This window comes from Aethalodelphis obliquidens, unplaced genomic scaffold (genome assembly GCF_003676395.1).
Source record: "Aethalodelphis obliquidens isolate GAN/ISIS:26980383/991018 unplaced genomic scaffold, ASM367639v1 scaffold1, whole genome shotgun sequence".
Taxonomy (NCBI): Eukaryota; Metazoa; Chordata; class Mammalia; order Artiodactyla; family Delphinidae; genus Aethalodelphis; species Aethalodelphis obliquidens.
This window is the reverse complement of record NW_020837945.1, coordinates 73705944-73733501: the sequence shown is the minus strand read 5'-3', so window position 1 is coordinate 73733501 and position 27558 is coordinate 73705944. Positions and strand designations below refer to the sequence as shown.

At 50.4% G+C, this 27558-nt stretch overlaps 1 protein-coding gene and 1 long non-coding RNA gene across 6 annotated transcripts in view; one reads left to right on the top strand and one right to left on the bottom strand.

Annotated features, from left to right (window-relative positions):
* The window catches only part of TMEM44 (transmembrane protein 44), a 37998-nt gene that overhangs the window by 6815 nt on the left and 3625 nt on the right, over positions 1 to 27558 (bottom strand). For 3 of the 5 annotated variants that reach the window (XM_027108462.1, XM_027108472.1, XM_027108452.1), the window contains exons 3-9: positions 26092 to 26185; positions 24827 to 24993; positions 24529 to 24615; positions 19633 to 19803; positions 16641 to 16781; positions 14938 to 15042; positions 9383 to 9541 (exon numbers count right to left, since the gene is read on the bottom strand). In XM_027108462.1, the coding sequence (XP_026964263.1) occupies positions 9383 to 9541; positions 14938 to 15042; positions 16641 to 16781; positions 19633 to 19803; positions 24529 to 24615; positions 24827 to 24993; positions 26092 to 26185 (924 nt within the window). Of the gene's footprint in view, positions 1 to 2192; positions 6760 to 9382; positions 9542 to 14937; positions 15043 to 16640; positions 16782 to 19632; positions 19804 to 24528; positions 24616 to 24826; positions 24994 to 26091; positions 26186 to 27558 lie in introns of those variants that run through there. The other 2 variants (XM_027108482.1, XM_027108489.1) reach the window with 2 other exon arrangements.
* On the top strand, positions 9349 to 27099 carry LOC113621558 (uncharacterized). The gene is made up of 4 exons (XR_003433224.1): positions 9349 to 9460; positions 19011 to 19106; positions 22635 to 22780; positions 25242 to 27099. It is a non-coding gene; the product is annotated as an uncharacterized LOC113621558 (long non-coding RNA).

The window sequence follows — 27558 nt, the reverse complement described above, 5'->3', positions numbered from 1 at the left end:
TTAGGATTATAAAAACTTTATTCAACACCTCTATTTGTCCACTGATAACTGCTAGCCCAGAGATGGGGCTCTGCTCTGGGGCCTGCACAAGTCCCATTCTGGGTCAGAGCTGGAGGTAGGGGTGGAGTCAGGCAGAGAGGTCTGACCCAGGCTGTGCTGGCAGAGCTCTGCCCCAAGCTCAGTGGCAGGGCACCTGGCAGACTGGAGGCGAAGGGCAGAGGTTCCACCTTGAAACTGAGGAGGGCAGGGAAGGGGCACCAAAGCTGGGTCCTTGGTCAGTGCCCCCCACAAGAATGCCCTGCCCCCTGCTGGGTAGGATGAGGTGGCCACTGCAGGAAGGAGGGCAGGATATGGGGATGTGGGTGGCAGAAATGAAGCTTGAGAGTCGTCTCCCCAGTTTCTCCCTCTTCCCTCCCTCTCCCACCCACCCCTTCCAGGTCACATGCTTCCAGCCTGGTACCTATGAACTACTTCCCCCCGTTCCATGGGAGGGCAGAATGGACCTAGAAAACTTGAGTCACCACTGACTTCAGCTGTACCACGCCTTTTTCTTTTGAACAACTTTTTAATTATAAGATTTTCAGTCATACACAAAAGCTAAATCTAATGAACACCTGTGGACATATCCTCTTTCATTTGCTCTAGCTCCCCCAATTTTTTATTTGCTGAAGTATTTTAAAGTAAATAATTTCATCTGTAAATATTTCAGTATGTATCTCATAGATAAGGACTTAAAAACTCCTAAGCACAGGACTTCCCTGGTGGTGCAGTGGTTGAGAGTCCGCCTGCCGATGCAGGGGACGTGGGTTCGTGCCCCGATCCGCGAAGATTCCACATGCCGTGGAGCGGCTGGGCCCGTGAGCCATGGCCACTAAGCTCTGCGCGTCCGGAGCCTGTGCTCCGCGGCGGGGGTGAGGTGGGGCCACAACGGTGAGAGGCCCGCAAAAAAAAAAAGCTCCTAAGCACAATGCCATTAATACCTAACAAAACGGTGATAATTCCACAGCATTCATCTTTTTTTTTTTTTTTTTTTTTTTTTGATTTATGTGGGCCTCTCACTGTCGTGGCCTCTCTCGTTGCGGAGCAGAGGCTCCGGATGTGCTGGCTCAGCGGCCATGGCTTATGGGCCTAGCCGCTCTGCGGCATGTGGGATCTTCCCGGACCGGGGCACGAACCTGTGTCCCCTGCATCGGCAGGTGGACTCTCAACCACTGCGCCACCAGGGAAGCCCGCATTCATCTTTTAATGACATCCTGCTGGGGAAAACATAAACTAAAAAAAAAAAAGATTAAATGGAGAACACACAAAATTACGAAAAATGATGTTTCCACACACACTGCAAAAGACAGAAATGTTGATGACAACACAGGTGGAAAAAGTTACATAACTTCTGCAAATGTAATAGAAATAAAAAGAGAGATGAAAGAAAATATGCTAAGAATAAGAACATTAATAGAAAAACTGGTGAAACCCAAATAAAGTCTGTACTTTAGTTAATAGTAATGTACTAATGTAAATTTCTCTGTGTTGACAAATGCAGCATGGTGGTGCAAGATGTTAACATTAGAGGGAATTGGGTGAAGGTATACAGGAACTCTCTGTCCTACCTTTGCAACTTTTCTGTAAATCTAAAATTACTCCAAAAGAAAAAGTGTATTTAAAGACAAGCAAACAAATAAAAAAGTTTAAGAGTCCTCCAACTGAATTTGAAATGAAACCTTGAAACCTCCTTTTCAAAATCTTCAGCATCACAAGCAATCTAAAACTTCAGAAGAGTACCCTCTAGTGGAAGTAGTAGCCAGGATTTCTTTTTTAAGTCACTTTCTAAACTAATGATAATGTGCCTAGGGAATACAATTAACTCAAATCTTTGTAACTGAGGTCTCTCTCCACCCCCCACAAAGAAGTAAAAATAAATAAACATTTGTGTAGTCTTCCCTGTTTCAAGAGCAAAATTTGTTCATTTTTGTATAGAAATTTTTTCAAAACCCAAAATAAAGATTGCCCAGGGCTTCCCTGGTGGTGCAGTGGTTGAGAGTCCGCCTGTCAATGCAGGGGACGCGGGTTCGTGCCCCAGTCCGGGAAGATCCCACATGCCGCGGAGCGGCTGGGCCCGTGAGCCATGGCCACTGAGCCTGCGCGTCCGGAGCCTGTGCTCCGCAACGGGAGAGGCCACAACAGTGAGAGGCCCGCGTATCGCAAAAAAAAAAAAAAAAAAAAAAAAAGATTGCCCAGAATTCTATCCCTAAAAGAGGGCCTCTATGAACAGTTATTGAATAGCCCTCTGAAATACAAACACACACACACACACACACACACACACCCCAAATTATGCAAATGGCTTTTCTCTCTTAAAATATAGTGAGCATTTCCACATATCCTTGAATTGTCTTTAGGATCACAATTCCATCATCTCCGTGAACCACAGCATGTAGGGTTTCAATTCACCTCATTTCTAAAAGAACACTTTTTCGTGCTTCTGAAACCAAGAAGCAACCTATAGGCGCTGTCCACAGGGCATGTGGTAAGCTCTCCTCTGTTCCTGAAGACTCTGAGGTGTGTCTCAGCCACTGAAGAAACAAGGTCACTTTCTAGGACTGGGAGCTGGATGGGCCCTCAGAGACCATTTGTTCAACTCCCTCCTCTTACATCTGGGGAGAAGTGACTTCCCCAAGATGGGGGAGGTGAAATGGTGTTGGACTCAGGACCCATTATAAAGGTTTTTTGTTTTTTCTGATCATAAAGTTTTGAGACTGGCCAGATACACGCCAGCTACGGTTCCGTCTTAGATTTCATCAAGTAGATTTCCTTTTTGATTTTCCTAGTACCTTATAGGCTTTTAAACCTTAACACCATACGCTTCAAAAATCTCATTCTTTCAATTTCTTTAGTTAGTTAATTAAGCAGTTCTATAGCACTTACTCCGGATCAAGCACTGTCTCACCTCCCATACTTTCTTTCCTCCTCTCTACCAGCCCAAACTCCCCACTCAGCTCTTCCTTCCTGGGCTGTCGTGAGGAAAATGGGATGTGAGGAAAAATGGATCACAGGCCGTGGAGTGCTGTATGCAAAGCCCATGGTGAACTGGATCAGTAAGAGAGAAGTTCTGACCCACACTGGGCCGTTTTCCCTTATAAAGATGACAGTTTCACTGCAGGGACATCCCAAGGTTGGGATGAAGGGGAAGCCGAGATGAAGGCCTATGTATTACAACGGTGGGCAGCAAGGGTTGGGAGCGAGCACCTCTGAACTCCACTGACAAGGAGATGCAAATACTGTATTTAGGCCAAACTCCAAGACCACCAGTGGGAAAGGCCTTGGCAACCCTGGCTCCTGTTCCTGATTTTTTTAAAATTTTTTTTTCCCCATTAAAACAGGAGATATAATTGACATAAAACATTGTATGTTCCTGATTTTTTTGGAAGAAGTTTTGCTATTCATATGCTGCTCAGAACCTAAGAAGTGGCCCAGGGAAGGGCGGGAAATGGCCATGATCAAGTTGGATTCAGGAGCAGGGCTGCTGCAGATAAAACACAGGATACACCGTGAAATGTGAATTTCAGATAACAAATAATGTTTTAGTATAGGTGTGTTTATCTGAAATTCAAATTCACTGGCCTCTTGTATTTTTTGCCTGTTAAATCTAGCAACCCTACTCAGGAACACAGGGAAGGCTTCCCAGAGGAAGCAGGATTTAGCCAGGGCCTTGAAGGGCAGAAGACAGATGAGCAAAGGAACCCAGAGAAGGGAAAGCTGGCTGGATGTGCAGAGGAAAACCTGGAGAGTTAGCCCTGAACCAGACAGCGAAATGTCTTAGAGGTCAGGCTAAGGGGTCTGGACATAAACTGTAAGCAGTAAGGAGCCACAGAGGGCCTTAGAGCAGCAAGGCCATGGGGCTGATGGAGTGTTGGGAAGAACTTGGGTAGGACAGCACTGAAAGGAGGAGGGACGGAGGCAGGAGCTCAGTCAGGAGCTCTTCCCTGGATTTCAGGCAGCGTGATGGAAATGCTTCTAGAGACTGCGGAGGCCAGAAGAGGTTTTCTGAGTGGCACCCAGGCAGACACAGCAGCCCATTTTGCTGGTGGTTGGCCCCGCTGTTTTCCTGATGGAAGCCTTTCCACTTCTAAGAACTGACTCAGTGTAATTAACCTCTGCCTAACTCCCCCAGTACACTTGCCCACTTAAGGTCACTTGCTAAATGGGACCTGAAAGATGGCCCAGTTCAAAGCTCATCATCCGCGGGAACAGTGCTCTGTCAGAGCCTCACCAGCTCCCTGAGTTCATTATCTCCACTCACTGAGCAAGTCCAGAGAAATGAACGGCGTCACCTGGTTCAAAGGCTCTCAGGGCCAGCATAGGTGTCTGAGCCCGCTTGCAGCCCGTTGTCCACTGCACTGCATCTAGCACCATCGGCAGGCTTGCAGGGCCCCAGCAGCACCCCCATTTGATCCTCAGAATCACTCCGTAATGTAAGTAGGGCAGGTCTCCTGATTCCCACTTACAGAGGGAGAAACTAAAACCCAAGAAGTCCAGGGCAGAACGAAGGCCGCCTGGCAGGTCAGCGAGAGCCTGGACAAGCCAGTGTCCACCCGACCCCTGGTCAGCCCTCTCTCTCCTGCTCAGCCCCGTTGCCCTGGGGGGGCCCAGTACAGTCTTTCCTTACCCCCAGGGGAACTAGCTGACTGTCCACACATTTCCGGACGCACCATCTCTCACTGCTGCCGAGCACATAGGGGCACACAGATCTGTGCAGGGCAGATACCATGCCCTGAACTTAATTTCTGGTCTTTGGGACCTATTAGAAATTTCTGGCGTCTTTCTTCATACTTATATGTATTTACTTCTAAAATTAGCACTTTTAGAGTCAGTGTGTGGGTGTGTATTCCTTTTATTAACTAATTAATTGTTTTTTCCTTGAAAGAATGATTTGGCTTCAAGAATGACAAGCATCCAAGGGACTGTGTCCTGGTCTGCTGGTGCTGGAAGCAGGGTCTGGAGAGGGAACAAGCAGTCCTGGCTGTCAAGAGCCTTAGGCACAGAATTAGCAGGACACAGGGGCCTGGGACGCGAGCCTCTTCAGACAGCAATCTGGTGTGTGGTGTTTGGCTCTATGCGCGCGCGCGCGCAAACACACACACACACACACACACACACACACACACGCACACACACGCTGAGCCAGCTCCAGGTACAGTCATTCTCAACATGCAGACTTTCTTCTGTTGACAGAAACAGCCTCCTTGCAGAATTCCTACAAAGCTTCAATGGCATTGCTAGGAAGCACAGAAGGAAAAAAATGACTAAACACAAAGCTGGACTCAATCTTTTCTTGCATCCCAGAGGCTAGGAGGAAAAAAACCTTTAAAAGGCACAGGAGCAGTCTCAACACTGAGGGAATGTCGACCCTGCACTCATAAAACAGGTGCTGGCTGCCCCGGCAAGTGAGCGGGCCACTCCGGAAAGCCCTGCTCCCTCTGGGCCCTGGTCCCTCACCCACAGACCATGAGCCAGTGACCCTTCCTCCACATGTGTTCAGAACGCCCTCCGACGGCTGTGTCAGGAGACAGGCTGCCTGGTGTCGAGTAGCTGAGTGAGTAGGTGCACAGTCTCCGTGGAGTGTGCCCTGTCTTGTGGAGACGTCCAGAAATCCGCACAGCCCGCACAAATGGCCTGTCTACAGGGTTATGAGTCACATTCAGGCTCCACTGCCATTAGTCTGGTGCCCTGACCAGCCCATCCAGCGGACACTTGAGAAAAGGTGAAAATGACCCAGTTCTCCCTCCACGCAAGCTCCCATGCCTTATCTGTCTCTACTTCACCTCTTTTCATGGGTGTTCTGCATCACTGGAATTCCTTGTAAATCCCAATGTTTTATCTTGCCTATTAGACAGGACCCTGCCTGAGAACACAGGTAGCGCATAGGTAAGTGGAGACAGTCCTGTGGAGAGAGTTTTCTCATCTGTAAAATGGGAATGATAGATAAGAAACTCGGCCCTGGGTAGTTACTGCTGAGGCAGTGGGGTGTAGTGGGTAACAACAGGGTTTCAGAGCCACACAGAGCTGTGTTCAAAACCCCAGGTCTGCCAATTATAACGATGACGATGATGACGATGATGATGTTTTCTTGGGCAGGTTACTAAAACTCAATGAATCCCAGCCTCCTCTTCTGGGAAACAAGAATATTTAAAGGTACTTGCCTCAGGGCTGTTAGGAGGACTATATCAAACAGTGCTTGTAAAGTATAGAACATACCACGCCTGCCTCATGACACACACGCAGTCACTGTGAGCAATGAATTTAAAAACGCGTAGTGAGCTGCATGCCGTGAATACAGTGTATGTCGTGTGGAGGGACCTCTCTTCTCTCCACCTCCCCCAGCACGGCAGGAGGTAGGTCTTCAAACCTGTGGGCATGTGCCCCAAGGACATGGACACAAAAGCACCCTCTGAGGGTTAAGTCACAAAGTCAGAAAGGACCACAGAGTGACAAACACAACACCTTAGCGACAAAGAGTGCCCCCAGGCCTCCAGAGTGGGGGGCACAAGCGTTCACCTATGGACCCGCGGGTCAAGCAGGAGCCCAGCTGGCTGGCAAAAGACACAGACGACTGTAGCCAGAGAGTACAAACAGATGCCCTGGGTGTCTCAGCCCAGTGTTAGGAAATATCTGAACTGTGCAATCCATCTCGGGAGCAAGAGAAGTCGCAAACCAGAAGAGGTGATGACCTGGGGCCCGGCTTCAGTCCCTTGGGGGTGTGGTCTGGAGGAGCAAAGTCATGAGCAGACTGTGACCAACCTACCAAGTACCTCCCACCGCGTGTGGTGGGTCAGGCCAGCCCCCCTGCCCTCATGCATTTTTCTTTCAAATGCCCCCCAAGAACATGTTTGCTAAGTGAGTGACCCAAACAGGTGTGACCCAAGCAGTGTCACACTCATCGGCTAAAAGACACCCTCTTCCTCCCCTTCAGCCATCAGGGAGCCAGAACTTTTAAGGAATATTGCTCTGAAAAACTGGGGAGCCCACCCAATCAATCCCACCGCCCTGAAGCAGCTGCTGGTTGATGGGCTTGTGGCTTAACTTTCATTTTCTTCTTTACATCTTCCAACATTTCTACAATAAAGATGTATTACTTTTAAGAGAGAATATATAGATTATAGAGAGAATATAGAGAGAGAATATATAGATTACCAGAAGGCCGGATGGGCCACTAGCCTGACAAGCTACACTGTCCCCTGTTCACATTTCCTCAGTGCCCGTGTTTAGTGAGATTCTAAGTAACTTCCGATAGGGACTCGGCGCTTTGTCATGTGTAGCGTGTGGGTGTTTTGGGGAATGAAGTAGGAGGCTGTGCTGGGGGTTCTGGAGGGGGTGGGTGGGGTAGATGGGGGCACCTGGGCTTCTAAAAATATACCCCTTGTTTAGCAAGGGCAAAAGCATTCATCTCCATTTGCCTCATGTATGAGCGCGACCCTGTGCCCTTGGAATTTAAAAGGAAAGAGCGAATAGAGGAGAGGGAGAAAAAGGACTGCAAAACACAGAAACTGCCCAAAACAGCCACAGAGACAAATTTCTGAATTGTTCAAGGTCACTGTCCAATCCTTAGCTCAGTTGAGGGTTCCCACAGAGTGAGCTTGCTTCCCACCCTCCCCAAGCCCCCTCCCCCCATCTCACCAACTCAACTGTCCCTTCCCCTCACTGAACACACTCTCCCTCTCTCCCCTTAGCCTTAGACTCTGCCCGGACTGCTGGCTCCGGGCTGCCAAGACATGCGCCTTGGGTTGTCCGACACATTCTGAGACCAGATCCAAGAAATAAACGGCACCAAATGAAGGACTCGGGGATACACGGAGCCCAAATGGTCCTTGGTCTGGAGCAGAATTTCTCCCTCAAAACCCACCTCTCAATGACCAGCTGTGTGTGTTCCAGGATCAAGAGATAAAGATGAGGGCAGCCCAGGCCCCTAGACCTAAAAGCCTGTGCACAGCCTGGCCGGGGAGACAGGTCCCTGCAGCCCTCAGGCTACACGGCAAACAACACCAGGGATGCAAGAGAGGTGTATGCTCTGAGCACCCAAGGGAAGGAGGCTTTAATCTCTGGAGTGTACGTGGAGGGGAGGGGAGTTCACACAGCAGGTGGCATCTGGGTAGGATTCTGACACACGGCAGTTGGGCCAGAGGAAATCCCAGGAAGAAAGGCCCAGAGCCCTGGGGATGAGGGAAGAGTCCACGGCCAAGGAGGACATGTAGGTGAGGGCAGGGGAGGGGCACGAGGCTGGGGCAGGTGTGCAAGGCCTGAACCCCACACTAAGGGATCTGGACTCTACCCCGCAGATCAGGGGCTCTAAGTCTTTCGGATTTCAGGGTCCACTACGAGTTGAACGAATCTGGGGGACTGACTCAGGACACATGATTGATTACTTTGCCAAATAAGGCCATTAAGACCAACACCACACCCTCAACACCAACTTAGCACTTCCTGTTATCGTCAATTCATAAAAGGGCATTTAAATATCAAAAGAGTGGGAGACCCCAGCAAACCCAGAATGAAGGACGGTCCCTCCCCCTGCTGGTACCTCCTGTCCACTATGCTGTCCTTGTTCTCACTTGCCACAGACAAAGGGAAACTTCCTCCTGACCAGGGCTGGGAGCCACAGCTGTGGGGCTGAGAGTGACAGGACCGTAGACCTGAGAGACCCATTTCCGGTATCCAAAATGTGATGTGTTTTGTTCAAAGATCCAAAAATTCAAAATGAGGCAAAGCTTATGAAAGTGCCAGGCACAATGCCCATTGAGGGCCCCTGTGTGTGACCCTGACAGCACCACAGGGAACAGCCTGGCGCTCCTTGCGGGGGAAGAAAGCCTTCCATGGTCAAATGGGTTTGGGAAACACCAAGACTCTTTAAAAAGTTTGTTAGGGGCTTCCCTGGTGGCGCAGTGGTTGAGGGTCCGCCTGCCGATGCAGGGGACGCGGGTTCGTGCCCCGGTCCGGGAAGATCCCACATGCCACGGAGCGGCTGGGCCGTGAGCCATGGCCGCTGAGCCTGCGCGTCCGGAGCCTGTGCTCCGCAACGGGAGAGGCCACAACAGTGAGAGGCCCGCGTACCACAAAAAAAAAAAAAAGTTTGTTAGTCAGCATTTATTTCTGCAAGACTTGAATGTGCCCCATGATTCAGCGTGCAGTGTTTCCATGACTCACTTGACTGCGGAAAGTCCTCCTCAGCGCGGACAGCGTGGGAAAGTTCTCGCGCAGATGCTTATTCACTACTGAGTGGGCATGAGGCTGGCGTGGGCCGAGGAGAACAGAGCAGTGCAGGCACCTCAGAGGCACCAGCAAGCACGCGTGAAGGAGGCCCCGTGCACCTGCCGGCGGACACAGCACCTACCTCGAGGTCGGAGTTGATGGAGGAGACCTGGGAGGAGCTACTGGAGGACACGCACGCCCGGATGACCTGAACCGGAGGGTACGAGGGGGGCTCCTGCAGGGACGTGGCTCCCGTGCTTGTCTGTCCATCTCCAGGCAGCCTGGTGGCACTGCAGCTCGCCTGCAAGGTGTGCGGGGAAGGGCAGGCAGGAGACTTGGTTGGCATCTTTGTTTCTCGCACTGTCAGAGCATCCACGTGCTTCAGCATTCAAAAGGCACGAAAGGACGCAGCCGCCTCCACCCTCCTCCTGCGGCCACTCAGCTCCTCCTCAGAGGCAGCCGGCCCTCCTTTGTGTGTCCTTCCTAATAGTCTGTGCACACGCGAGCAAATGCATGTACACGTTTCCCCCATTTCCACTAACGGTAGTACACTCCATACTCTCTTATGCATCTTGCTTTATTTCACTTAACAACATGCCTTAGAAGTAGTTTCATAGCAGTTTTTTTTGGTAGCATTGTACAGATGTTCACAAGCTATTTAAACCAGTCCCCTGCTAATGGATGTTTAGGATATCCCCAGTCTCTTGCTTTTACAATCAACCCTGGCTGCAGTAAATTATACCGTACGTTAAAAATTTCAGGATATAAAGGATGAATTCTTAGAAGTGGAATTGCTGGATCAGAGGGTATGAGCGCTTGTAATTTGGATAGCTCTTGCCAAAAGTGTGCTCCATAGAGGCTTAACCAACGCACCCGCCAGCAGCCTAAGAGAGTGAGCTGGGAAGGGTGAAGGGAGGAAGAAACTTGTGAGATTACCTGTCTGTCTGTCTGTCCATCTATCTCGGAAGACAGCTTCCTCCCACAGGCCTCACAGGGGTTTCCCCAGAGATCCTCAAAGCTCCCGGGCTGGGCTCGGAGCCGGGCAGTCATCCCACTGACACAGCACAGGGGGAATAACCCACCTTCTGGACCGTATCTTCCACCAACTAACCATATGACCTCGGCAAAAAACTTATCCTCCGGAGTCTCAGTTTCCTAATCTGTAGAAGGGGCTGGTAACCCCTGCCTTGCTTCCTCTGAACTGGTGTCACGGGCTCAGGTTTAGTAAACGTCCTGGACACACGAGAAGAACAGCTGCTCATACGGGTCCCCAAATCACGCAGGGCTCCAGCCCTGGATGGGTCAAGGGCACAGTTCCCTGTGAGAGTCGGCTGGAAGGGAGGAAAGTCCACAAAGGAGACAAAGACAGCTTTCTGGGGGGGAGGGGGGGGAGGCGGGGCAGCAGAGGCCTCCCAGGCCACAACAAAGGAAATAATCTATAAATTCCTCAGGTCTGACCACACCTGAGTCAACAGAGAAAATGGAGTTTTCAAATGCTGCCAGCTGTTGACTCCTAGGACCCCACACCCTCGGCCTCCTAGGCTCAGCCTGACCCCAGCTGCATCTCTTGGAAAATCTCTCCTTGACCAGCGCTCGGGAGGTGATGCTGGCAAGAGTGAGCACCACTCTGGCTCTTTTGCACACTTCCTGATGGTAGTTCAAACAGGACGTGTATCAAGGCACATGGCAACAGGGTACCGATATCACCACAACATGCCCATCGGGACAGTCTCATGAAAAAAAGAAAATAATTTGCTAATGCAGCAGGCATGAAATGGTGGCATGAAACGGCGGCATAAAAAGCATGTCCTCTGTATAAAAGCTCAGGTGCCAGAGTCAGACAGGATTAGTCTGAAACCTATTCCTGTGATTTTCTAACTATGGGATCTTGGGCAAGTGAGTTAATCCTCCCTGTGCCTCATTTTAAAAGAATAATAAGGGGGGCTTTTCTGGTGGAGCAGTGGTTAAGAATCCGCCTGCCAATGCAAGGGACATGGGTTCAAGCCCTGGTCCGGGAAGATCCCACATGCCGCGGAGCAACTAAGCCCATGCGCCACAACTACTGAGCCTGCGCTCTAAAGCCCGCGAGCCACAGCTACTGAGCCTGAGTGCCACAACTACTGAAGCCTGCACGCCTAGAGCCCGTGCTCCGCAACAGAGAAGCCACCGCAATGAGAATCCTGTGCACCTCAAGTAAAGAAAGCCCGTGGGCAGCAACGAAGACCCAACACAGCCAAAAATAAATAAATAAATATTAAAAAAAAAAGAAGAAGAAGAAGAAGAAGGGCTTCCCTGGTGGTACAGTGGTTGACAGTCCGCCTGCCGATGCAGGGGACACGGGTTCGTGCCCCGGTCCGGGAAGATCCCACATGCCGCGGAGCGGCTGGGCCCGTGAGCCATGGCCGCTGAGCCTGCGCGTCCGGAGCCTGTGCTCCGCAACGGGAGAGGTCACAACACTGAGAGGCCCGCATACCGCAAAAAAAAAAAAAAAAAAATAATAAAATGATTAAGTATTAATAAATGACAATAGAAATAATACTAGTATCTACCTCAGGTTGTTGTAAGACTCTGCGTTGCTAATAATTTTAAGAAACATTTATCAAGCGCTTACTCGGTGTCAGCCATCATGCCGAGTAAGAAGCAGCATAGCATTTTGGTCAAAGGCACAGACTCGGCAGAGACAGGTCTGAACCCTGGTTCTACCACCAACAAACCGTGTGACCTTGAGCAAGTTGCTTAACCTCTCTGGGCCCCATTTTCCTTCTCTGTAAAATGAGCATAATACCTCAAGGGTTGGCTGTTGGATTACCTGAGTTGATCTATGTAAAGCACTTAGACCAGTACTCCAAGCACTGTGACCAGTAAGTACAATAAGCATCATGGAAGGGTTGGCTGCTATTATTTACTCAGAGCCTGGCAAGTAGTTAGCCCTCAATAAACAGATCACCATGCAAATGATGACCCTAGAGCCCAGGGAGGCGGCTTCTGCCCAGGCTCCCTGCTGGGAGCTGTCTTGGCGGCAACTCTCGCCCTCTGGTGGACACAGAAGGAAGAGGCCGAATGGAAGTATTTGCTCAAAAATGTGTTGGCCGGCCTCAGTGGAGGAGAACGGAAGAGGAACACAGTCTTCTCTCAAGGAGTCTGCTCTCCAGTGGGCATCCACTCAAGATTCAGGTACTGGAAGGGTTCAAGTGAATGCAACTTTTGCACTATTATTTTTCACAAGTTCCACGATTTAAAAATTTCTAGTGCAAAGCGTTGGCCAGATGCTGCCAGGGCTCCCTGTGCTTTCCCCAGGGCTTCCCATCACCCAGCCACCCACCCACCCTCTGGACAGAAGAACAGCTTAATGGCCGAAGTGGACTCTTAATCGTGAAAGCTTGCTCCAAACCTCCCAGAACTTCACTTACATCACATACAGGTTATTTACACCCACTTTCCAAGGAACAACAGCAAAGAGTAAAACCGTTCTCCCAGGCACAAAGTCTGAGCGTCAGTACGTCCCAGGGGCAGCCCAGCGGGGCGGCTATCACTGCACTCTGGGTTCCAAACGCACCTGTACGGAGAGCCCGTGACCTGACGCAAACAAGACAGAAGGGTTTTGGCAAACAAGACAGAAGGAGACAAAGTTTATATCCCAGCAGGAAACAGAAAACAAACAAAAGTAAAAGATCACGATAAGTGCTTTGCAGAGCATTTTAAAAGGTAATAAAACAAACAGCAGAGGGGTGGAAGCAACTTTTCCACAGAATGAGTGGTGGGGGAAGGAGAAGGTGACATTTTTACTGAAATCGGAAAGACGAGAAAGAAGCATCCATGCAAAAAATCAGGAGGAAGAGCATGTAGGCAGAGGAACGGAGAGAAATTCTGTGCAGAGAGAAGTGAAGAGGGGAGAATAGGAGGCAGTGAGGGAGGGGGAAAGCGCGGGGCTGTGTCAGGAGATTAGATTTTATTCTGCGTGAAATGGGAAGCCAGAGGAGTGTTTTAAACCAAAGAGGAACAAGATGTCATTTACATTTGTAAGAGACCCTTCTGGTTACTGGTTGTAAATGGAGGGGGTGGGACAAGAATAGCAGTGAGAGGAAAACCAGTTAGGAGGCTCCTGGATCTACTTGTTTTTTTCTTTCTTTACTGAAGTATAGTTGATTTACAATATTGTGTTAGTTTCAGGTGTACAGAAAAGTGATTCATTTCTACATATTTATATGAATATACCTAGATTCTTTTTTTCCAATTCTTTTCTATTACAGCTTATTACAAGATACTGAATATAGTTCCCTGTGCTATACAGTAAAACCTTGTCGCTTACCTATTTTATATATGGTTGTGTGCATCTGTTAATCCCATAGTTCCAATTTATCCCTCCCCCTACCCTTCCACTTTGGTAACCGTAAGTTTGTCTTCTACGTCTGTGAGTCTGTTTCTGTTTTGTAAATAAGTTCATTTGTAATTTGGGGGGGTAATATTTTTTAGATTCCACATATAAGTGATATCATATGATATTTGTCTTTGTCTCACTTACTTCCCTCAGTATGATAATCTCTAGGTTGGATCTACTTTAAAAGAAGTATTTGCGAGACTCACAGACGGGTGATATGGGCACGGGCGTATAGTGAGGGAAAGAGAGGAATCTGAGTTTGACCCACTGCACGGACAGTGGTGTCGCTTACTGACATGAGGAAGATGGGGAGAGGAGCTGGTCTGGACATGGAAATCCAGAATTCTGTATTGGACACGGCACGTGTGAGATGCCACATGGGGACGATGAAGAGGGAGGATGAAGAGGTAGTGGGGCAGCCAAGACTGGAACTGAAGGAGAGGAAAAGGATGGAGACACAGGCCAGGGAAATCAGCCAGAGCTGGCAGGTAGGGCTATGGGACTGGAAGAGTGAACCCAGAGAAGGGAGCCCTCCTGAGGCGGAGCTGCGGTACTGCAACCTTGAAGTCCGCTCACCAGGAGGAGCCCGCAGAGGTGAGGGTGGCAGAAAAAACAGGACAGGGAGGGGCCCAGAAATCAGAAGAAGCAGGCGGCCAAACGAGTTGAACCTCAACTGGACAGAAATGACCCCGGGATTTAGCAACTGGGAGGTCGCTGTAGCCTCGACAGGAACGACTTAGTGGGGTGTGGGACATGGAGTGGGCTTCTTGTTGCCCCTTTCCCTCCAACCCTCTTCCTCCTGAAGGCCCCCCGTGCAGAACCCTGGGAGTCATCTGGAGCATGCGGTCCTCTTCACCACCACATCCTCACTGCCCCCACTGCTCTACCTGCCGACTCCACTGCAGCTCTGCTTCTCCATCGGCTGCAGCCTTGGTTCAGGCCACACCATGTCTTTCCTGGACTTACAACTGTCCCTCACTGACCCCCTTGCTTCTAGTCTCCACTCCCTAGTCTGCCCCCCAACAATGCCTGAGTGACGGCTCTAAAATGCACGTCTGACCCTGAGTCTCTAGTCCTGAAGCCTCCTGAACTCCCATCACCCTCTGCGATCTCACACTTACCCCGCCTCCACCCTTTCATCTCCGAGCTCCCCTTCATCTGACCACCACCGCCCGCCCCCCACCAAGGCCTCTGAGAGTTCCTTCCTCTTTTTACAGGCTTTCCTGCCTCATTCCGCCCCTCCTGCAGCTAAAGTGTCACTTCCTCCAGGAAGCCTTCCAGGACTACCTCCCACCCTTCTGTGGCCCACAGCCACTTACCTGCTGCACAGGCTCGATGGTCAGCTCCAGGTAGCGGCTGACAGCTGCCATCCTCTTGAGGGGCTTGCAGTAAGGAAGCGTGGTGAGAGGCACCCAGTCCGAATTCTTTCAAGAGGGGATGGGGAGACAGAAAGGGGGATTCTTAAAGTCAGGAGACCTTTTCTCAAAACAGCATCCCAGTTTCTTCAAAAGAACCCCTACAGTATTTTTTTCTGTTCTTTTATGGCACATCTCACTTTCTGCTTCCTGTGAGATGTATCTTATCTGCCTCTTTGAGGTCACAGTAGGTGGGTGGGTCCCAAACTTGGCTGCATCGTGGAATCACCTGGGCTTCTTAAAAAACCAAACAACTGAAGTTTAGCTCTCACCCCCCACCCCGCCCCACACCAGACATTCTGATTTAATTGGTGTGGATGTGACTTGCAGAGTTTAAAAGCCCCCCAGATAATTCTAAAGTACGGCAAAGTTTGGCAAAGTACCCACTGAAATGGGTGCTAAATAAGTGTTTTTGTAAAGCAGTGTGGTTCTTGAACTTTACTGCGTACCAGAAGCACCCAGAGGACTTATAAAAACACCCCGAGTTTTGGATTTGGTAGAGCTGGGTGGAGCCCTAAGATCTGCACTTCTAACAAGTTTCCAGGCAGTGCTGGTCCAGGGACCACACTTTGAGAACCACTGATGGAAAGACTGCTGAAGAGATTACAGAGGCTCCACTTCCTGTCTTCAAAATACTAAACACACAGGGCTCTCTTGAAATACCTTAGCTCCCCATTGGGATATAATTTTGTAACAGTTTCTAGAATGGAATGAAAATAACTTCCCACTAGAGCCTTCTTGGGAACTTGGATCTTTGGTCTAAGCACCTGTATCTCCCCTTTTACCTTGGTCATCCCCACACTATCTTCTACTTCATTAACTCAGTCAGATTACACTGTTAAATCTAGAAAATTCGGAGGAGGGGACCCGGTTCACTCACACGGAGCCTCATTTCTACTCCGAAAGAAATGAAGGTAGTGAGGAGTCCAGGTAGTAGGCGAGACTTTTTTTCCTCAAAAAATGATCTTAGAAAAGGGGGAGCTGCTGTATGTTCAACTCTTTACCAGCTCTCTTATTATTATGAGGCACTTTCTCAACTATTTGCAACAAGGACTTTTGACAAAGAAAAATTGCCTCAGTTAGCGTAGTTCTGCTTACTTAGAGGGGTCACCTGATTAAATCAGCAAAAGGCAGAGACAGACACATTCACTGGTATGACATCATTGTAAAGGGTGGAAGTTATTTGTAAGCAGCACTTTTAAAAATCAGCTTTTTAGTGATACCAACTTAAAACAAAAGCCGTGTTAGTATGTGGATGTCAGATGCATGCACAAGTGGGAACTTAAGTTTTTACGAAATGAGGGCAAAAAGCACATTACTTCTAAACTAACGTATTAATTTATATAGTATGTGAACTTAAATATATATATGTAAATTACCAAATAGCATAATAGCAAACTTAAAAAATATTTTGTACTTGGGAAAACAGAGGATCCTACTTATTCAGGGCACTCAGCATTGCGCGTAACAGTAGTTTTTTAAAGTGACCAACTGGCCAAGCTTGTGGGGACCCCCAGGATTCCCAGGCCCGGCCCCGGTGAGGCTCGCTGCCTCTGCCCATGCTGTGCACAAACACCGGGGGGCCCCGTCCAGCTGTGAGACCTTGCCTCGGTCCTTGCCTCCTGGTTTTCTTCCTCCTTCTCTGCACAGGTCAAAAGGGCTTGGGTGTCGGCATTCTCTCTGGCTTCAGAGGCAAATCCCAAAGCATGTCTCAGCTTGCTCTTCATCACCCAGGAAAGGAAAATGATCTGAGAAGTGAAGTTAAGGTCCACGGAGGCGGAGAACTTCAGCCACCAGTGCTGCCTTCACCTCTGCACCCTGAGGGCTCCATCCTGGGCTGGTTCCTTACCTCCCCGGGATCATCCTGTCGGGTTGGCCCCAGAACAGACACAGCTCATCTGAGGACAGAGCCAGGTCCAACACTCCCTAGCTGCTGTCCCCCTGAGGGCCCAGTACCCAGCCAGATGCTGCCTCTAACAAGCACTTAATAGATACTTGTTACACAAAAAGATTTTGAAAACTATTTTCCCTGGCTTACAAGGACAGTACACGTAGTGGGTTGAAGAGTGTCCTCCCAAAATTCATATCCACTCGGAACCTCACAATGTGATCTTATTTGGAAACAGGGTCTTTGCTGATATAATTAGTTAAGATGAGGTGGTAGTGGATTAGGGTGGATAAGGTAAGTCCTGTGGCAGGAACCTCACAGGAAGAAGAGGAGTAATGCAGAGATACACAAAGGGAAAAAGGCCAGGTGAAGATGGAGGCAGAAATTAAAATTATGCTGCCAGCTTGCCCAGAGATGGAAACAACTTAAGTGTCCATCATCGGATGAATGGATAAAGAAGATGTGGCACATATATACAATGGAATATTACTCAGCCATAAAAAGAAACGAAATTGAGCTATTTGTAATGAGATGGATAGACCTAGAGTCTGTCATACAGAGTGAAGTAAGTCAGAAAGAGAAAGACAAATACTGTATGCTAACACATATATATGGAATTTAAGAAAAAAAATGTCACGAAGAACCTAGGGGTAAGACAGGAATAAAGACACAGATCTACTAGAGTATGGACTTGAGGATACGGGGAGTGGGAAGGGTGAGCTGTGACAAAGCGAGAGAGAGGCATGGACATATATACACTACCAAACGTAAGGTAGATAGCTAGTGGGAAGCAGCCGCATAGCACAGGGAGATCAGCTCGGTGCTTTGTGACCACCTGGAGGGGTGGGATAGGGAGGGTAGGAGGGAGGGAGATGCAAGAGGGAAGAGATATGGGAACATATGTATATGTATAACTGATTCACTTTGTTATAAAGCAGAAACTAACACACCATTGTAAAGCAATTATACTCCAATAAAGATGTAAAGAAAAATAATAAAGGTGACTCCAATCTAATAAAAAAAAAAAAAAGAGTCATGTACCACAATGTTCATTGCAGCTCTATTTACAATAGCCAGGACATGGAAGCAACCTAAACGTCCATCGACAGATGAATGGATAAAGATGTGGCACATATATACAATGGAATATTACTCAGCCATAAAAAGAAACAAAATTGAGTTATTTGTAGTGAGGTGGATAGACCTAGAGACTGTCATACAGAGTGAAGTAAGTCAGAAAGAGAAAAGCAAATACCATATGCTAACACATATATATGGAATCTAAAAAAAAAAATTGTTCTGACGAACCTAGGGGCAGGACAGGAATAAAGACGCAGATGTAGAGAATGGACTTGAGGACACGGGGAGGGGGAAGGGTAAGCTGGGATGAAGTGAGAGAGTGGCATGGACATATATACACTACCAAATGTAAAATAGATAGCTAGTGGGAAGCAGCCACATAGCACAGGGAGATCAGCTCGTGCTTTGTGACCACCTAGAGGGGTGGGATAGGGAGGGTGGGAGGGAGACGCAAGAGGGAAGGGGTATGGGGATATATGTATATGTATAGCTGATTCACTTTTTTATAAGGCAGAAACTAACACACCATTGTAAAGCAATTATACTCTAATAAAGATGTTAAAAAATAAAAAAAATATTATGCTGCCAGAAGCCAGGGAACCCCAGGAGCCACCAGAAGCTGGAACAGTCAGGGAAAGACTCTCCCCTACAACCTCTGGAGAGAGAGTGACTCCACCTGGATTTCGGACTTCTGGCTCCTAAAGCTGAGAAAATAAATTCCTGTGGTTTAAGCCATCACGTTTGTGGTTATGTGTTACGGCAGCCCTCGCAGACTCAAATAGTATGTGAGAAAATCCATTTCTAAACTATTTATGCTAAATCCGCAGGTTTTCCACCCCTCCCCCAACCCCACCCAGCATCTCCACTCGCCACTGTCTGAGCTTAGCTTGCCCTTGAGGCCCTCACACCAAGGTCACTGGGGTGTCAGCACATCAGGCAACACCTGCTTGGGGATCAGAAACGGGCTCAGCGATCACTGACAGCTTTTCTCTCTGCTTCCCCACCCCAGGCTCCAGCACCGAAGAGGACAGAAAGCAGATGATCACCCGTGTAGGGCAGGTCAGCTTGCAAAGCCCTTCGCAGCCTGTGAGAAGACAAGGCAAAGGTGAGGAAAACAGGTTCACAGAGGACAGGGACCAATCCAGGTGGGGAGCAGCACCGAGACAGGAGCCTGGCTCTTCTGTGATCCCAAGGCCAGGAAGCTTCATACTCCCCTCTGCTGTTTCACAAAGCTCCAGTCAAGAGATATTTCTTCTTATTAAAAAAAAATAAAAAGGAGGAGGGACTTCCCTGGTGGCGCAGTGGGTAAGACTTTGCACTCCCAATGCAGGGCGCCCAGGTTCGATCCCTTGTCAGGGAACTAGATCCCACACGCATGCCGCAACTAAGAAGCCAGCGAGCTGCAACTAAGGAGCCAGCCTGCCACAACTAAGACCCGGTGCAACCAAATAAATGAATAAATAAATAACATTTTAAAAGGACACAAAGCACAAAACTGCACATTGCAATTGTGTCTGCCTCCCCCAGGATTCAAACCACCACCCTGGCTACTGGGAAAGAATTCTTTCTAGCAAGAGGGTAGGAGGGCAGATGAGGCACAGCAGCCAAGCCCCCGGGCCTGGAGTGGATACGGCGAGGTCCAGCGCTGCACGGCCGAGGGAGGTCAGGAACCAGGGTGTGGCCCGTAGCAGGTATTCAGGCCGCCGGTCATGGGCCACGATGGCCGAGGCGTAGAGGAGGCCAGCCAGGGCCGACAGGAGCCGGGTCCACAGGTAGATGGAGGGAAATGTCCTACCCCAGCACTGGGCAGAGAGAGAAGGGGGCTGGGCTGGGAGGAACACTGCCACCTCCCTCAGCTCCCTTAAAGCTGATTCTAAGACCCAGGCCCCTGGTGATATAAGAGGTTGGAGGGCAAGCCCTCTGCCCATGGCCAGTCCCCAGAGGTGCCACTTCTGTTGGGCTTCAAGCTGCTTCCAGGAATTCCCTGGCAGTCCAGTGGTTAGGGCTCCTCGCTTCCACTGCAGAGGGCATGGGTTCGATCCCTGGTTGGCGAACTAAGATCCTGCAAGCCGCGCGGCGTGGCCAAAAAAAAACAAAGCTGTTTTCTTTGTCTGGTGAACTCCTATTCATCCCTCAGAACCTGGCTTAAACCCAACTCTGGGAAACCATCCCTTAACACCTCCACCCTAAGGGGAGCAAGTTATTTCCTCTTCAGGGTCCCTCACACCTCTGACATATCCCTCTATTGGAGTGCCTTTCACCCTGATCATGACTTAGCTCCTTACACATCTGTCTGTCCAACAGACAGAGGGCTCCTGAGAGCAGGGCTGAGGTCCTCACCATCTCGGTGCCCTGGAACCCAGCACTGGGCAGGGGCTCGTGAATGTCAGTGGGGAGAGCAGGACGGAGACTGAATTATGGAGAACCAAGGGCCCACTCTTCTCGTCTCGGGGCCACCAACTCTGAACCAGGCGGGACGGGAAAGTCAGGAAAATTAGAGATAACATTCTGGAAATTTTGAAGCCAAGGGGATATTTCTGGAGAATGAGCAATGGAAATACTGGTTTTTAAAAAAGGAAACATGCAATATTTATATGTAAGTATCCTTTACAGGTATAACGTCACTTTATATACACATTAAGTATATATACAAATATTATGTATTTCCAATTATATACAATTACATAGGTATTTAAATTAATACATAAATATAAATTATATTATATATATATGTATATATATATAACTTAGTTTGCTCATTAGATGACTGTACTTAGAGACATACAGACCTTGGTTAAGGAACGGAAAATATTCAAGAGAAAAAGCATGTTTTAGCCGATTTTCTCCATTTTAATTTAACCCTCAAAAAGATTCCTGGGACTTGCCTGGTGGCGCAGTGGATAAGAATCTGCCTGCCAGTGCAGGGGACATGGGTTTGAGCCCTGGTCTGGGAAGATCCCACATGCCACGGAGCAACTAAGCCCGTGTGCCACAGCTACTGAGCCTGCACTCTAGAGCCCACGAGCCACAACTACTGAGCCCACGTGCCACAACTACTGAAGCCCACGCACCTAGAGCCCGTGCTCCGCCACCACAATGAGAAGCCCGCGCACTGCAACGAAGAGTAGCCCCTGCTCGACGCAACTAGAGAAAGTCCGCGCGCAGCAACAAAGACCCAACACAGCCAAAAATAAATAAATAAAATAAAATAAAATAAAAAAAGATTCCTGGGAATTCCCCGGCGGTCCAGTGGTTGGGTCTCCACGCTTTCACTGCCAAGGGCTTGGGTTCAATCCCTGGTTGGGGAACTAGGATCCCACAAGCCACACAGCACGGCCAAGGAAAGGGGAAGAAAAAGAAATAGATTCCTCAGAAGTGTTACATCTACCTCTGCATCTCTTCCGGTTTTGTTCCCAGGCCTCCCTGTTTCTGGCCTGTCACCCCCTGAGCAGACGGCACACAGCCGGGGATGGTGGCCCCTGGCCCACTGGCCCCAGAGGTTGCGGGTGGAGTGTCACCCCTTCCCATCAGCCCGTCCCACCTCACACGGCCCAGCAGCACTGCTATGGCGGGAAGACTTTGGGGTCCTCCAGCCCACCCACCCCCATTTTACAGAGGACATTGATGGGCAAAGGGGAAGGTGACTTGCAGAGCCGGGCTAGGCCCTGAGCTGGATGAGGCCAAGCTGGGGGAGCCCTCTGCTCTCACTCCCGTGCCAACCCACGCCCAGCGCCCACTGACTCAGAACTCAAGCTCTTCTCAGGGTCGGTACTAGGGTCTAGAGGGCTCCGCCTGCGGCGCTGAACACACAGCTGTGCTTCAAGCATCACTGCTTGAAGACTGGAACTGGCTTGGTGACTCGAGATGTGGTATGAATTTCTCCAGCACACACAGGCCTGTCTAGCAGGTCAGGACAGACGGCTGGGAGGACGACCTGCCTGGTGGCTTCCCGGCAAATCCGCGCTGGGGACTGGAAGTGGGCTGTGCCTCAGACACTCTTACAGCAGCAATGATTCCCGGTGTTGTCAGCACAATGCTTTACTGATCAGTGCGTGTTTCGCACCCTTTGTCCTCAAGGACTTGCTCCTGGAAAAATGGGAACTTTTCCCACCAAAGCCACCCAGCCAGGCTGCTCCTCAGCGCCCCCTGCAGGGGTAAATTAGAAGCAGCTTCTGGGGGATCCAGGGTCCAAGTCCGGGCTGGCTTGGCTTCCCATAGCACTGCAACCCTGCTGGCTTTCTCCCTAACAAGGGAACCCTAGCTCTGGGTTATTCATGGGACCAGAGACACTCAGGGCTGGCAGCCCCTCCGAGATTGCCCAGCTCAGTCCCCTTGCAATCTCCATCTTCTTGCCAAGGGACCATCAGGTTTGAATGCCTCTAGTGATGAGAAGCCCACTACCTCCTAAAGCAGGAATAACAACACCAGCTGTTCTCAACATGCCAGGCACTGGGGAAAGTGTCTAACCCATGGAATTCTTCCTTTAACCGAATGGGAAGCGGCCCTCCCAGTAACCTCTTGGTTATTGATTCTGGTCTTGGTCCTGTTCTCCAAGACTGCAAAGAACAAGGCTGCTCTTTCTGCCCCAGGATAGCCCTCTGTTTCCTGTATCCGTGAGCTTCCTTTTCTCTAGGCCAAATGCAGTGACTCATTAAGAAGTGTCTGTTGGAAGCTACCCTGGGCAGACCCCAAGCACCTGGAACACAGTGAGAAATGAAACAGACAAGGGCACTGCCCTCACACTGCTGATGCTCTGCTGGGGGACCAGGCAGCAACCTGGTAAGTAACTAAAGGAGCTCATTCAGGCTGTGATAAATGCGAGGAAGAAAATTAAGCAGAGGGAGGGACACAGCGGTGGGGCTGGCCTGGGGCTATTTTAGGTGGGATGGTGTTATGGGTTGAATGGTGTCCCCCCCAAAAAGATGTTGGAGTCCCAGCCGGCAGAGGTAGTGAATGTGGCCTCATCTGGAAAGAGAGTTTTTGCAGATGATCAAGGTAAGCTGAGGTCATTACGGTGGGCTCGAATCCAAGAGGACTGTGTCCTTGTGAAAAGAGGAAAGTCAGACACAGAAACGTACGGAGGGAAGCCATGCGACCACACACACACACACACACACACACACAGGGAGAACTCCACACAAATCCTGGGGTTGTGCTGCCACCAGCCAAGGGACTACCAGAAGCTTAGAGAAAGGCCTGGAACGGATCCCTCTCTAGGGCCTTCAGAAAGAGTGTGGCCCTGCTGACACTTTGGTGTCGGATCTCTGGCCTCCAGGACTTAAAGACAGTATGTTTCTGTTGTTCAGAGTCTGGGATACTTTGTCATGGCAGCAGCAGGAAACTAATACAGGTGGTCAGGGCACTGCAACTGTTCCTTCAAAGGCCCGCATGTGACACGGCTTCCCAGCCCTGACCACACCCTGGAGGCCCATCCCAGCAGTGGTTGAACTGCGCACAGTGTTCCCCACGCTCCTCTCCCTTGCCCTGGAGACAGCATCTTTGCTGATGAGGCCCTGTGCCCCGGGAGGTTTCAGGCTGCAGCTCCCACGAGCGGTCAACTAAGCACCGCCTCCTCAAATCCTGTTCTCCTGGGATTGCTGTTAAACCACAGTGCTCTTGGGCAAGACTAAATGATGGGCCGTCACATTTCTGGCGTCAGGCCCCGCCAGTTTCACGCGTCCATAATATGGGGCTCTTCGGCAGGCGCTCTCCTGCCTCGGTGGCCTTTCCCGCAGGCGCTCTCCTGCCTCGGTGGCCTTTCCCGCAGGCGCTCTCCTGCCTCGGTGGCCTTTCCCGCACACTCTGCTCTGCCCTGAGTGCCTTCCCTTCGCCTCTGCCTCCTTAGACCCCCACCTGGCCTTCGCTGCCAACCTGGGGCCACGCCAGCACCCAGTGCCTGGCAGTGTGAACAGTTTTCACCCTCGCTCATTTGAATAATGCAGGAGGCTTCTCTCTTTCTTCCAGAACCCCAAACATTTGATTCTTTCTTAGAGCATTCAAACATCCTGCTTTCCATTTCTGTGTCTTCCTTGGGGAGACTGTGAGCTCCCCAAGGGCAAGCAGGGCATCTCAAGGCACGTCTGTTCCCCCAAGGGACTGGCCATCACATGACTTCCCTAATCCCAGATGCCTGAAAAATACTGCCAACAAGACACTCTCGAATACACAGACCCCAGGAGCTGCATGACCCTGTTCTCTAAAAGCTCAGATCTTCTTGCTCCTTAATGGGGTGCTTATCCATCCAAACTCAGGGGCTCCTTCTGCAGAGCCTGATTTTCATTTGCTACGAGAAATGGAGAGAACACAGTGCCCTCTCCCTGTGAGTCTCAGGACCCTCCAAGGCCTGGGGGCGGCTGTTCGCTGCCCACACACATGTGTATACACGCACACACACCCACGTACACACCCACACGCGCACATGTGAACGGAGACACCACCTCTCCACCCCGGTGACCTGGAGCTGGGAGGATGCTCCCAGATGCCCTAAGACCTGCCAGGGTGACCCACAGTCCCGGCCCCAGACTCACGATTCTGGAGAGTGGGGGGATCCGGGAAGCCCAGGCGCCCAAGGTTGCGATGCCACCCAGCAGGTAGCCAAGGATTTCAGTATTGTCCTGCGGGAACAGTGATACACTCAGCACCCTGAGGATATGCCCATGCACCCCAGGCCCGTCCTTTTCTGCTTTTAGGAGGTTCTTCCCAACAAGGCCTAACCCTGCCGCCCACCCCCAGGGCATTTGTTGGAACTAGGAGAAGGGGAGGGGCCCGCATTGCCCCCCCCCTCGCCCCCCGCCGTCAGGTCCCCCTGAGCAGGCTCGACCTCACCTGTACTAGGCTTCCCAGCAGCCTCCGCTGCGGCCCTCGGATGGGGCCTGAAGCCTTCGGGACAGCGGCCCACAGAGCCCAGCCTGGGCCCAGGCTCAGCGGCAGGACCAGGGCAAATATGCTGGCCCTGAGTTGCCGCCTCCTCTTTCTCTCCCGGGAGCCCCGACCTGCAACAGACACCAAGGTCCCACAGGGCTCCCAGGATCTGGAACTCGACAGACAGCTGCGTGGGAAGAACTGGTGTCGACCCCAGACCCGAGGCCAGGATGGGCTCCCTCACTGTTCCACAGGTCAGCCCCTCACCCCCCTTCAAGGGCCTGTGGTTGGGTCTTCCCCCCTTCCCCTTATCCCCCCACCCTCCCATGACTGGCACTCTTCCCCTTCCTCAGCCTCTCATAGTGTTTTATGTTTCAAGGCAGGGCAACGTGATCCTTTTTCATATGCATCTGCACGCACACAGAGTCGCCCGTCCTCGACTGGAGACCACTGAAGGCAGGCACTGTGCCCGGTCAGTTCTAGAATCTGCACAGAGCCCGGCACAGAGTGGAACCGGCACAAGCTTGGTGAATGTATTATAAGTGGGCACACTGGTGCCAAGGCACCAAAGCTGTGAGTAGAATAAGCATCGTCTTTGAAAGTCTCCTTGAAATAGAAGACAGATCCGCCTCTGAACAATTCCAAAAAGAACATTCCTCCTCTGGGCAGCCTCGAGCAGCTGAGAGCACCTTACATCACCCCTGATGCAAACATTTCCCTTTGGGACAAGGGTCCGAGTACACTGCTGCCCCTTCTCAGGAAAGTCCCAGTCCCACATACTTAAGGCTACTCATCCCATCTCAGTCACTTCCAGCGCCCGCTCGGCCTGAGGCAGCCCAGGTGGTTCGCTTGGAGCCCCTGGACTTGCACACTGAGTATCACTGTCCATCCCCAAAGCCCCGCCCCCTCCCCTTCCTGACCTCTGCCCATGCTGCCCTTTCACCTGGAATGCCCTTCCTTGCGGTCCCAGTTCCGACGTCACATCCTTCTCTGACACCTGCAGCCCCTCCCCTCCTCTGGTTGCCCATTGTGAGCCCACACCCCCTTACTAGCAGCGCTAACTAACTTTTAGGCCCCTGACTCCCCGCTCTGGGTGAAACCAGGGAGCTCGCCCATTCATCTGTGCTTGGCAGGGTCCAGGCTCGGGTGTGACAGGGAGAGGCACTCAGCACACTGATGGATGAAATGAGTGGATGGGTGAAGACAGGAACAGATGGCAGCACACTTACCTGAACTGGACTTGACTTTGGAGCTGCAGACTGGGAAGAGAATGGACACAAAGCTCACCAGGTCAACAGCTGCTAGGTAGACACCAGTGAAGACCTGGGAGCAAAGGAAAGAGGGTCTTGGTGTTCAAACACCTTTCAGCAACTGTAGCACCGCTCATTCTGGCTCTCCTCTACCACGTGTGTTCCACTGATGTAGGGCTTCCAGGGACACCTCCAACCCCAGGAAAGGTTGGTTATCACCTCCATTTGACTAACGAGGAGATGGGGTGCTTAAGTAACCAATCCCATTATGCAGATGCCCATCAGAGAGATGGGATAAGAACTCAGCCCGCCCCACTTTCCACTGGACAGCATGGTCTCTGCTGTGCAACTTTGGTCCAGCCACTGAACTTCCCTGGGCCTCGGTTTCCTCATCTAGAAAGCAGGGATAATAACAGTGCCTCCCTCCTTGTTAAGGAGATTGTATGGGCCGATACATGGGAAGTTGCTTAGGCCAGCGACTGACGAAAGTAAAATGCACCCACCCATACATGCTCTAGCTACTGACAGTACAGTTGGCACTTGAACAACTCAGGGGTTGGGGCACCGACTCCTCTGCAGTGGAAATTCCAAGTATAACTTTACAGTCAGCCCTTTGTATCCGAGCTTCTGCATCCATGGTTCAACCAACTGTGGATCCTGTAGTGCCGTAGTGTGTATTTATTGAAAAAAAATCCATGTATATGTGGACACACACAGTTCAAAGCCATGTTGTTCAAGGGGCCACTGTACTTAGTGCTCAAGAGCATGCGATCTGGGGTTTGAATCCTGACTCTGTACTTACGAGAGGGTGACTTTAGCAAGGTTATTTAACCTCGCTATGCCTCAGTTTCCACATGTATAAAACAGGGATAATGAGAGCACCCACGTCATAGGTCGATTTGAGGATTAAATGAGTTAATACATGAAAAGCCCTTCATGTCAAGTACATAGTTAAGTATTTAATAAATATCAGCTATTATTATTGGACTTGAGCTAGGCCTCATTATAGTCTATCAGCTAATGACAACGGGCTCCCAGAAGGAAAGGTGATTTGTTTCTGATAGAACGCTGCTCACAGCAGGGTCTAGAACTCTCCAAATCTGTGTCCAACCACTAGGCTCCCCTCCTTCACATCTACCTGGATGGCAAAAGGCCAGGACCAGTCCCCTGAAGTGGGACCCATAGGTCCTCCTTGGGATATGTGTTTTGGGATAAGCCTCTTCTACACAGATTTGTTTGAGGGTCTAGACTTTGGAAAAACTTGAAACTGCTTCTCAGTTGCTCCAAAGCCCACATCACCACCTGGGAAAGGATTCAGACACCCCTGCCTGAGCTGCGGCTGGGCCCTGGGCTCTAAAACCAGTAACAGCAACAATCCCTTTTTACTGGATATCTACTATGCGTCAGCTGGTGTTTTAAGTGATGGGGATATGGTAGCGAATAAAA